This window comes from Triturus cristatus, chromosome 5_1 (genome assembly GCF_964204655.1).
Source record: "Triturus cristatus chromosome 5_1, aTriCri1.1, whole genome shotgun sequence".
NCBI lineage: Eukaryota > Metazoa > Chordata > Amphibia > Caudata > Salamandridae > Triturus > Triturus cristatus.
Window position 1 is genome coordinate 866,008,240 of NC_140587.1, and position 12,674 is coordinate 866,020,913.

Here is a 12,674-nt window from a genome sequence, read left to right on the forward strand (position 1 = left end):
CAAACAGTTTCTGAGACACTGTTATACATCCCAAATTGGGAGTCGCAAATTGCGAGTCGCAAATGCGACACAATTTGCGATTCGCAAATTGGTGGGTCGTACATCTGGCCCTTACTCCTGTGGACTCCTGATGACACTTTCAGGACACCGTAGAATATAGTATGCAACCACAACACGCCTAATACCTACTTTTAAAAATGCTTAGGACTCACAACCCACAGTGTACAATGATAGTAGACTTTGGATTTCCACATCTAGTGATAACAAAATCAAGAGTATATTGGTAGGGTAAAAAAGCAATCTGGTGAGAACCCTTTTTTGTAAACCTGATCTTGTATTGATCCACATCCTGCGCAGGTAAGAGCAGTGGGAAGGTGGGGCCGGGTTGGGGGGGATTCTACTGATGACCACGAAGGAAAATGAAATAAATAATGAATTTTCCCTCTTCATCGTCTGTCAAAATCCCCTTCCACCCAGCCCCACCACCTGACCGCTCTTACCTGCACGGGCCATGAGTGCTCATATCTGGCTTCCAATTCTATATCTCAGTCTTTAATAGCAATTTTCCTTTAGGCTGTGGTAAAATCCTCGCCATGAGGCCCGCAACCGTTAACAGGTTTTCCAGGTAAAATATGAAGTCCCAGGAACACAAAACATTGTGTTGGAATTTATGTGCCTTTTCACAGACATAGGATTGTTTTACATTGTGTGTGATACATGGTAGACTGGACTCTTCATGGCAGTGTTAAAAGTCCAGCAGGCCATACATACCCACATTTTTCCATAAACTTTGAGTGATTCACGGTGGCCTGGCCTACGTCCCGTATATTGTTACATATTCAGGTGCACAACTACCGTTGAGCTCAGAGGGCTTTACCCCCTCACCCTCAAACCACTCAGGTTCCTTGGGCTGGGATGAGGCTGCTGGCTTGACCTTCAGACACAACAACAGCATTCTTGCAAGGACAGTTGCAGCCCAGGCAGTCCTCTGAGAGTCTTTATTACTTTCCACAACCACCTCTGCCTTCCTTTCTCAGCAAACACTAATCCAAGTTCTCATTATTTAACACAATTGTTTCATATTCATAATAAAGATTTGTGACTCTGCTATTTAATGTGAACAGGTGAAATGAGTCAATGATGCAATTATCGCATCCCACACAGACCTACAAAAAAACAGCAGGGATGCCCACAAACACCTTTACCCCAACCAAAGAGCTAGAATAAGTATCCATCAAATGGCAGTTAAAAGATAGACAATGTTTTGCCAAAAGGATTGTGCCTTCGAAAAAAATCTATAAAATGATCCTATTGTATTAAAGTATGTTAGAACATTAGAATGTTGGGAGGTCTATTGAAAACAATGGCGTGCTCCGGGCTTCTAATGTCCAGAAGAAGCTCGAAGCTCCAACATTCCAAAGGATTTCAATTCCCTCGGGCTCCGCAAGGCCTTTGTTTTACAAATTAGAACATTCTGCCCTCTGGGGCTGAATGTCCTAATAGCCTTAGAGCCCTCTGGAGTAGGCTCTACCAACCGTTAAGGGCCCGCTCGCTTGTTAAAGGCCATCGCCTTCGGGTCAGGCCTTTAACGGTGGATTTGGCCTTTAATGGTCCGTAGAGCCGCTACTGCGGACTCTAAGGCTGTATTAGAACATTAGAAGGTTGGGAGCTCCATTGAAGACAATGGAGTGCTCTTCGCTTCTAATGGCTGGAAAAAGCCCGGAGCTACAACCTTTCAATGTTTGTCGTTGACAGGCGTTGCTGTGAACAAAGGCCTCATGGAGCCCAAGGGGATTTCGTACTCACTGAGGCCTTTGTTTTCTTTGTTAGAACATTCTGACCTCTAGTGGTGGAATGATCTAATAGTATTATAGCCCTCCATAGCTGGGCTCCACCAGCCATTAAAGGCCCGCTACCTTGTTAAAGCCCTCGCCTTCGGCTTGGGCCTTTAATGCTGGAGCAGGCCTTTAATGGCCGGTACAGCCTGCTCTGGTGGGCTATAAGGCTTTTTAGAACATTGGAATGTTGAGAGCTCCATTGAAGATAATGGAGTAGCTCTTGGTTTATAACATCTGGTATAAGCCTAGAGTTCCAACATTCCAATGTTTGTCTTCATGTTTCTCCATTTTTAATTGAGAACATTCTACCCTTAGTGGGTGGAATTTTCGAATTGCCTTATATCCCTTAAGCCTCAAGCTATACCTGATGTTGAAGGCCCTCTGCCGCTCAGGCCTATAACCTGTGTTCAGGGCCTTTAACAACTGGTATGGCTCTCTGCAGGAGGCTAAAAGGCTATAATATAGCCTTAGAGCCCGCTGTGGCAGGCTCTACCAGCTATTAAAGTCCAGCTCCAGCATTAAAGGCCCGAGCCGAAGGCTAGAATGTGGCTTTGAATAATTACACATGGCTGAGATTAACTGAAGCATTCTATCCCAATTCCATTTTTTCCTTTCTCCAGTGCGATGCCCAACGATTGACAGTTGTGCCAATTCCTAGGTCCTGTGGTCACTGTGCTTTAACACTCAAGCTACTCCCTCCTGACTATGCCTAAATAGGCCAAAAATTGGAATAGAGTTACTTGTGTTACCATTCATAGGGTTCCTGGTCAGGTAGTTTGGGCTAGACTATTCCTATTTCAGCAGGACCAAAGCGGAATTGCATATTTCTCATTCCTGTCGGAGAAGGGATGGTAGGAAATAACAATGGCTGAAATATGGTCCCAGGTAATTACGAGCGATTGATACAATTAAAGCATTCCACCCATCACTTTTTTGTTTTCTGAAAAATCTGCTTTAGCAAGCAATATGTAGAACACAACCATACATATTTGTTAAATGAAGAAAAGGTTCTATGAATCTCACTGTAGTTTGAATCCTGGCCAGGCTGGTGCTTTTGGAAATGCGGTGACATCCCAACTTTTACATGTTTAGCATCCATTCCACTCCTCACAAACAGTGAGAAACTTGTGCTGATTTCATCTATTGCCTGGGTGTTTTAACTCTCACTGTGCTGATTTCCTTGAGTTTTACAACCTTCACGCCCTGACTGTATTTACCACATTGTCTAAGTACCATCAGACAGTCTTTCTTTGTTTTCTTCTGCTGGGATTTGCCTCCTACCCTGCCCTTTGAGGAGTAGAGATAGAGACACACTCCTTGTAAATTGATTATTTCCAACTGATTCATTTCTATTTATAGTAAACTGGTTTATTGTAGTCATTGTATGTTTCCCTATGGCTTTATGCATACTTTTTATCCATCATTTTGGCATTAATTACTAATGTACTGCCTGCTTGGATAAAGTGATATTGTAAATACATTAAAAGAAGAAATCAGAATGTGTGTAAAAGATAGAAGGAAAGAGGAGAGTGGTGAAAATGCCAGGGCCGAGGAGAGAAAGATAAGTAGAAAAACAAGACACCAATAGGAAAAAAGAACAGAAGGAAATGGAGGAAGAAGCTAGGTAAGAGTCTTTTGAGGGCAAGGCTGATAAATAGTGTGCATGTAGCAGATTGAGGGTGTCAGTAGAATGGTGGAAACTGAGTACAGGGAACTATGATACATTGAACTCCAAAAAGGGTGTCTGCGCACTGATAGAGTCAGCCTGAATGTGACATGAAGGTGATATAGGGCCTGTGAAGTTTGAATGCCAGCTGAAGGTTTTGGTTGTTAATTTGTTGGTCCATGGTCTGGCTCAGGGTGTCTCATGACCAGCAGTGGGTCTCTGACCGTGGTTGTGAACTATGGTATGTGAGAGTTGGGTGACAAAGTAATGCAAGAGGCAACTCATGGTGCTTGAAAGCCAGCAAGCAATTTGTGATGATAGACTTGGAGCTCAGTTAACAGCTGCCTGAAGGTCTCCTAAGGGAGAGAAGGTTTAATGGACTGGATGGCTTGCAGATCAGCAGTGATGGAAGACCGGTGAGGATAGACCGGTGAGTTCTTACGGATGACAGAGGTGTGAGTAGGTCACTGACTCAAAAATCTGGGGTGGCTTCTACCTGGCCCTCCTTTGTGCATATAATGCGGGGACTTCGAAGCATACTTCTGTACTTACTCTACATCCAGACTCACACACTTCAGTGCCAGGAAGCGCACCCCCTAGTTAACCATTCACCTCACACCAGCCTGCATGCACTGTTGGGGACAGGGTGACACCCAGGCTTGGCTCCCGGCTGCATAGGCTAAACAATTTCTGTCTGTGAGGTAAGTGTGTAATGCTGTCTCCAATTATGTACTTGCTTTCTATGGGAAGAAAGCAGGCACATTTGCTACCTATGCTCTGGGAGTTTAGAGAGAGAGAGAGAGAGAGAGAGAGAGAGAGAGAGAAAGAGAGAGAGAGAGAGAGAGAGAGCAAGAGAGAGAGAGAGAGTGTGTGTGTGCGTGAAGGATGGTAAGACATGTATGTGTGTGTGTGTGTGTCAAGGTTGTGTTTCTGTTGTTGCCTTTGAAGTAACATAACATGTTTGAAGAACAGAGTAGGGTAATGTACCAGACAATATAATGTTTGTTCTCCTATGTTTATTTTAGTCCAGTTAAGTGCCCTAAACTTCTAATGTGAAACCTCTTCATTATTCACTGTTCACTGTTAAACATTTAGCAGCTTACATCATGAGGGAGATAGGAGTACCATTTTTATTTTTATTTTATCTCAATGGTGGTTTGACATAAAAACATTTGAAAACCAATGCATCAAAATGCCTGCCCTGGGCCACTTTAAAAACATTCTAAATCACATGCTTTTGGACCATTATTACCAAAGAGGTAGCTAGGCATTGACCGTGTTTGGCTCATGGGTTCCACCAGCCAAAATCCCATAAAGCTGTAAATAGACTGGCGGCAGGGAACATGGTGACCTACTAGCTCACCTGAGAGATCCCCTTTACAAGGTTTTTGTAGCAGACCTGGCACGGCAGTGCGGTTGAGTACTGGGGAGAAGGCAGATGGGAGATTGACAAAGACAGCAAAACACTTTACAGAGGAGAATAAGTGTGGAGGATGGTCAGAAGAGACACTAGTATAAGGGACTGTGGTGGTAGATATTAATGTGATGTCAGGGTAAAGGATGTGGACAGCAAAAGGATGAGCAAGGTTAAGCAGAGAAGAAGGGGGATACTCTATGTGGTAGATCTGAAGAAGGAATTATGGAAAAGGCTAAACACTAAGGGGAGATGCATCAGGGGAGAGAAGTGCTACGTGGTTGGAGGCTGGTGAGCAGAGAAGGGACTCAGAAAGATGAGGATGGGCTTGCTGCTTAATGATAAGGGGGTGATGCACTTTGTGGCATAGAATACAGGACTGCTTGGGGGGTGATAGATAAAAGGGCAGTAGAAATTCATGTACATGGTCAAAGTCTCCTAAATGACTCTTGTTTTCCTTACCGTCGCATTGCATAGGCCAACGTGGGTTACATAACAGAGAAATCTGGAGAAAGAGGCACAGAAAGAGAGATTGGGAGAGAGAGAGAAACAGAGAGACTGCAGGAATCATAAAAATAGAGACCTAGAGAAAGTGACAAAGACCAAGAGAAGTTTTAAGTTGATACGAGAGATACTCCCTTGAAGAAAGATAGTATTAAATTGGTCTCCCTTTGTATTTTGTTTATCAGCCTTCCCAGTTGGAGGAGTAGCGAAATTCAGGTGCCCCATCTCTAAGGGTCAACAGTGGAAAAACACTCATGGTCCCGACTTCCAACAGATCTGCTCTCTTTACCAATGTGGATGAACCAGATTGACTCTTAGTCTCAGCCAATAGTTACAGCACTCTTTTAGTTATTGAGCCTGACAGGGTGGGGAGGGAGGTTAAGGTTGATAGTTGCTGGCCATTAGTTGGTGCTAATTCTTTGCTGACAACTCTTCCCGGCTCGGTGCATGCGTCTTCTGGCTTGTATCCATTGCCATCTAGGCATAACCATAACCTAGCTGAATGCATCGGACCATGTTGAACCAAGTGTTTCTTCTCTCCCATATCGCAGCATTACGCTCTTAGTTTCCTGGACAAAGCTCTCTTGTCCCATATGGTGTGTTTGTATTAGACACATTTGATATTTGTGCTTTCTGGGAAACATTGGCACTGAGCCTGCAATTCTGTGCAGAGTATGTGAATTTTTCTGTGCCTGCTACCACCTCAGGGAAGAGTAGACCATCAGGGGGTCTTTCAGTATGAGTCAGGACTATATTGTAAGTCTCAGGTTGTTCCTTTGATGTTTTATCATTCCCTTCTGGTCAAGTGTACTATTTATATGTTTATTGTAGGACCGGCAGTAGTGGAGATGAATCCCAGTTAATTGATCTGCTGGCTTGCCATTTAATTGACCAGCAGACAAATTATATTATAATAGTTGTGGGGGATCTTATTTGTAGATAAAAACCTTTGGCAGTCCCGCAAGAAGACCTCTGTAATGAAGAAGACCAAGTTTAAGGTATTCTGGAAATTACACTCCCTCCTTGCATAGTGGTGGTCTCCTGCAGTATTGCAACTGAATGAATTTACTCTCAGAAATGGCCTTCGGGCATGCAATGGAAGATCCGAATCAGATAGGATTGGGAGAGTTACGTATAATCATCTGCACCACTCCAACCATATCAATTATATTCTCCCGGACATAAGACTGTGGCCAGCCTTGGTAAATATGGGGGTAATTCAAAGGCAGGATAACGATCATAATGCTCTGAACCTATCACTGGTAGCCCTGGGTGATTCCCTCCCTGCAGCACCAAACAGGACCCTAGATAGAAGATTAGTGCCCACCAATAACCGGTGGAGGCTCAAGCGGTGTTTGGTGGCTGAGTCCGAAGAAACTCTCAAGAAGGTGCTAGAGGTTGAAACTGTAGGGCTGGAGTCTGCGACAAGTATGATTGCGGACTGTAATAACCTAGACCCGTTGCAGAATTTACATGCAATGCATAATTCTATATTCACCTTGCTTGGGACACTACTTACAAAGGACACAAGGGGGCAAAGAAAAGAAAAAAAGGATGCCTCATGGTATACTAAGCCTTGCCGGGAAGCCATGCGTGCCTTGCCAAGGTCCATAAGAGTAGGATATAGAGATGTCATATGGGCAGTCAGGTTACATTATAAAACCACCATACTAAAAGCTAAAAGAGAGTGAGAGTGTGACAAATGGTCTATGATGTTAGATGCCATTTAAAGGAAAGATTTCTGTATCTTTTTGCCTTTAGTTGCAGGGGGTGACCCTGGCATACAGGCTCCACTTGACAACAAAATTACGGTGAGTGCTTGGCTCGAGTATTTTTCCAATTTGTATGTTCGAGTCAAAATTCAGGGTGCCTCCACTCAAAATCTGTCAGGTAGCCTCCATAACTCAGCTGCAGGAGTAGTAGAATCCGAGGCTACAGCTGACAATTTAAAGGTTATGAGGAACAGTGTCAATCTTGTTGGTGCTGTGGCCACTAGCCTTGTTATTGATCTACTACACTTAGATATCCCCAGCATAACAGAGGTAGAAGTTTCTAATGACCTGGACTTGATTACACCCAACAAGGCACCAGGCTTGGACAAAGTGCCTGGTGACCTGTTTAAAATGTTTAAAGCTATATGGTGCCCATTTTAAAGCCCTGCTGTCCGGAGCTCCCATACCCTCAACGTAGGCTGAGGCAGAGATCATCCACAATTTTCAAAAAAGGTTGCAGATCATACCCTGCCAATTACAGAACTATAAGCCTTATCGATAGTGTCCAAAAATTGTTCTCCCGTTTCATCCTGGATAGACTAAGTGAGTGAATGGTGGACACAGAGGTCTTGACTCCACTGCAGGCTGGATTCAGAGAAGGTATTAGCACCATAGACCAGGTGTTTCAACTACAGCTATTATATTGAAAGATGTGTCTTTGAGGGGAGGTCGACTGTACATAATTTTTGTAGATCTCCGATCTGCCTTTGATCTAGTCCCAAGAAAGTCACTATGGAGAACTATGGCGTAGATGGGGGTGCCTGCCTATCTTTTAGAAGTTGGCTTCAAGCTACATACCAATACTTTTGCACAGGTCTGATGTGGACCCAAGGGTGAGCTGACTGATTCTATACCTGTAGATTGGGGGATGAGGGAGGGGTGCGTGCTAGCCCCAACCCTCTTCCTCCTTTACATTAATAGCTTAGTCTCGCATCTGGAGAAGTGTGAGGATCATGCTCCATCTCTTACCAGGGTGAAGGTCCCAGACCAGCTGTTTGCAAATGACACTTTTCTGCTATCCAAATCTCCTATGGGCCTACAGTCTCAGTTTAGGAGTCCTAAAGTTAGGAGTCCTAACTTTAGGACTCCTAAATGCCTTCTGTGAATACCGAAAGTCTTAAAGTTAGGATTTTTCTCAGTTTAGGAGTCCTAAAGTTAGGACTCCTAACTTTACTACTCCTAAACTGAGAAAAATCCTAACTTTAAGACTTTCGGTATTCACAGAAGGCATTTATGAGTCCTAAAGTTAGGACTCCTAACTTCTGTGAATACCGAAATGAGTAAGTGCCTTCTTTGAATACCAAAATGGTAGTAAGTTTAGGATTTTGTCTTAAGTTAGTTCTGTGAATCAGGCCCTTACGTTTTTAAGCTGTAGCATTTTTTCTGTTGCAGCAAATTTCAAAAACAAATTATTATTCAATACTCTTCTGATGATAATAACTTGGGAATTAGTTCTGTGCTGCCATGAACTTTACATGAGAATACTAAAGTGGAAGTGGCATCAACCACCTTTTCACCACAAATGGCAATTCAGGGTTCACCCCTCAACCAACCCTCGGTTAACCAGCCTCCTATTGACTGCTCGCAGTCCAGCTCGAGCATAGAAGTGTGAAGCAAAGGACTTTTGAACTAAGTTTAATTTCTGATCCTACCGATGTACTGATTAACACCTAAAATTAGCAGTATATAGTGTTTGCAAATGGCCTAACACATTTTACCCATTGATACCCTGGTTAACTCTAAATTGTGTAGTTAGAGGCACCATAGATAATCACACTTTATGCTCAGATTCTCTGCTTCATGTGTTGGTAACAGAAAAATCTTTCAAAATGAGACTTCCATTTCAGGCTGTGGCATTAGTCAAGTGTTTCAAAACGATGAATATATGATGGGAGCTGGAACTCAGGGTTACCATGCAGTACTGCTGAATATAGCTTCAACAACTTGTGTGTAACATCCCTGGGCTTGTGGCGTCCTTCCAATGGACAGCAAGAGTTGTCGCTTCTAATAAGCTTGTATCCTTACAAAAATCTAGTGTGTGCTGAGAAATTCACTATAAACAGAACAATGACAATACAAATGTGTTTAAACTGCTCCAGTTGCTGCTAATTTTGAAAATGTTCCTTTGTGGAAGTATGCCTAAATATTTTGTATTTTTTAAGTCCCAAAAGGTTGAGATCTATTCAAATTAACCGGGGCATTTTGGAATGCGCTATTTTGCCGCTTATTGTTCCTGAAATCCCACGTCCTACTCGGTCTACTGACCCAATGTGTAATAAATGTTGCATTCACCATTCATTCTGCTAAAATTCCTTGATTTAGAACCCTCAAAAAACTCACTAAAGATATTAAATTGGGGCTTATTTATTTATTTTTACACAGCATGCTTTAAAATGTATCAATGGCTACATATTCTCCAGAAAAATGTTCCCCATATTATGCGGCATACAACAGTGAATGGAGCCTCAAAAAATATATTCTGACCCAGGTTCTGAACATTGGCTCCGTCCCATTGTTCGAAGCATTAGACCCCCATCTCCCCGAAGCTTTAGTGTAATTGTGCCCCTGTACCTACTAATGTGATAATAATGTTGCAACACGAGAACATGGCCCTCTTTCATTAAATGCAATAAAGTCCCATAAAAATGACATAAAATAAGCAAGGATGACCAGGCAATCTCTCTTCCAGGGTGGTAGGACTTTCTGACACATAATTACATTGTAAAGCAAACACAAGGAGATGATGGATGGAGCTCTGAAACTTTTCAAAAACTCACCCCCAGTGACAGATCTGAGTTGAATCCACCTTGGGGCATATTATCAAAGAACAGCGTTAAATAGCGCTGGGCGGGCTTAGCGAGGATTTGCCTAACACCGGCTATCGCCGGATCAGATCGCCAAGATATTGTGTAATTTACAATGCTTATCTCCATGGCGATGTGAAATCCGGCGATGGCCACTAAATGCAGGATTATCGCTGGGAATCCAGCGATAATCCTGCAGCGATAGAGGAATACTTGATAATAGGGAGAAGTGGATTTAGCCACTCAATCCACCTCCCATCTAAAATATATTTTAGTCAGGAAAAAAGCAGACGTACAATAACGGCGATAACCGTTGTTAGAGCGTCTTTAAATATCGCTAAGGATGTCCTGGGCCGTATTGTAAATACGGTCGAAGGACAGTTAGCGATAATTTCCCATCTGTTTTCCCAGGGAATGCCTACTTTGCATCTCATTAGAGATGCAAAGCGAGGCGTTCACAAAACGGGAGCAGAATCAAGGAAACACGCGCCAGCGTGTCCTTGTAAATAATGCAATAATATTATTGCTGCTTTTCGTCCGAAAACGGGCGCTAAAGCGGCGATAATATCATCGCCGCACCTTGATGCTATGCCCCATAGTTCTTTAGCTCACCTCGCCACCCCAGTTCAGACCCAGACATATGCAAATCAGTCTTGACCCTGTGCCTCATGGGAACAGTCCAGCCCGAACTGCCAAGCCATATTCTCCCTGGACCGGAAACAAGCATCCTGTTTCATAACTACGTTGTTTCAACATATTTGGATTGAATGGAATTGAATTTCTTAGGGGAAAACTCCACCTACAACTAGTAAACACAAATATCAGAGTATGTACAGTACCTGCTTGTATAACCTGTATCGTTTTTTTCCAAATTCCTTCCGGAAAAACGTGGACTGAGCAAGTGTAAATTCCTAAATCCGACGACAAAGTCTCACTGAACAGTAGGGACATGTCCTTGGAGCCTTTGCCTGTTTTTGCGAAGCCAATTCTGTCTTTGTAAGTTTCAGGCACGTGTGTGCCATGGTCTGTGTTGAAAACAGCGATGGACTCTTTGGCCGAGCCATTATTTTTAGCCCAGATTACGTGCGTTATTGTTGAGGTCCCCCGGAAGGTGCAGTTCAGAGTCATCCTCTCGGTGCGTTTTACGGTTTCATCCACGACAGCCCCTTCAACTGCGCCTGAAAGATACACAAATACTTATAAGAAGGCTCTGAAAAACATTTTTTATCAAATATTAATCTGTCTGTTTCTTCTCTTCCAACCCATGCCACCTGTATTTTTTTCTGCAAATCAAAAGTATTGTGTGTCACAAGCTGAACCGTTGAAACGGCGTCAGCAAAAAGGCAAACAACAAATAAAGTTTCATCGTAGCTCTAAAACCCCATATGCCATTTGTTTCTGAAGTAATTGTAAAGTCTTTCAATAGAAGGCAAATAGGTACACAGAGGTACGACATCTGTTGCAAGAAAAGACGAGGCACTCAGAAGAAATTCATAAACAAAAGCTTACCGTTGTACAGGTGGAAGACTGTAAAAAGAATAGCCAGGGAATCCATCTTTGAAGGAGTCGGGCAGCTCTTTGTTGGCAAGGCACAAATGTGTCGCACTTGTTTAGAGGCCTGTTTCCTGCCTATACGAAGAGCTACTTTCTGTTCGAGCAGATGTTCGAGTTCTCGTTCTGTCACTCATTTTACTCAGCCCACTCACCGTCTGCCTATGGCTTCTCATACCGGCCACCGCGATTCAACCAGGAAATGGCGGTTTTTGCACTGTGCTGGAAACAAGCTTGCCTAGGAGAGATTACAAATGTCCAGAGGCGTCAAAAAAGGGAGTTCAAGCAAAAAAATATCGTAATGCTAGTAATAATGAAAATCCATAATTTCGATCAACCGAGGTTCATTTGAGGGCCACTCTTTTTAAATGTATTAACTAACCACTGATAAGCCGTGGGCACAGTTAACTTCAAAAAACAACCAATAGAGCCAGGCACCAAAGTGCCCAATTTTGGAATCAGATTACGAAAAGTAGTTTACACCGCTGCATAAATAGAATGCATTGCCTCTGTTTTATACTTTCATTGAACGCCGTCTATAGAGCTGTTTATATATTTGTGTAATTTTATGTGGCACAACGATGGACCCAAGGGATGAGAGCATTTTACAAAGGCACGAGGTGAAAGGTACAAAATAAAGTAAAACGACCACACAAAAAAGTTCAACATAAACAAAATGTGGTTAAGTATCTAAAAGAGAGGTATAAGATAAATAAAAATTTCAGAAAACACATATAAGGCAACAGTCCATTGAAAACTCACGAGGGAGTCAATTTGGGATGGAAGAGGTAGAGGCGCAGAGGAGATTTAGGAAAGAAAGTAATTGAGAGAAACTGAAGGGATAAAAGCAACATTCGAAGTAAAAGCAGGAAGAGGTAGTCAAGAGGGAGGTAGCATGATAGCGCTCAGCTAGGTAAATGCACAAGAAGGAGGTATGAGACTGGGACCAAGGAGTAACAGTGAGTCAGGAGGAAATAGAATCAGACATAAGAGGGTGTCGCCGGTCTTGGGTTGCTTGTGTTCCAGTTCAGGGAGGACCTGGCGTGACAGTTCGGACTGTAGTGTTCCTATTGGAGAAGAGTCAAGCCTCACTTGCATATGGCCGGGTCCAGTGCTTAATTTGAG

The 12,674-nt window shown here is 43.1% G+C and overlaps 1 protein-coding gene across 7 annotated transcripts in view; it reads right to left on the reverse strand.

Moving 5' to 3' along the window:
• Positions 1–12,674, reverse strand: part of CD226 (CD226 molecule) — a 434,463-nt gene that overhangs the window by 332,668 nt on the left and 89,121 nt on the right. For 5 of the 7 annotated variants that reach the window (XM_085605898.1, XM_085605894.1, XM_085605895.1 and 2 more), the window contains exon 4: positions 10,838–11,176. The exons of the other annotated variants lie outside the window; for them this stretch is intronic. In XM_085605898.1, coding sequence (XP_085462024.1) covers positions 10,838–11,176 — 339 coding nt within the window. The remainder of the gene's footprint in view (positions 1–10,837; positions 11,177–12,674) is intronic. 7 annotated transcript variants of the gene reach the window in all.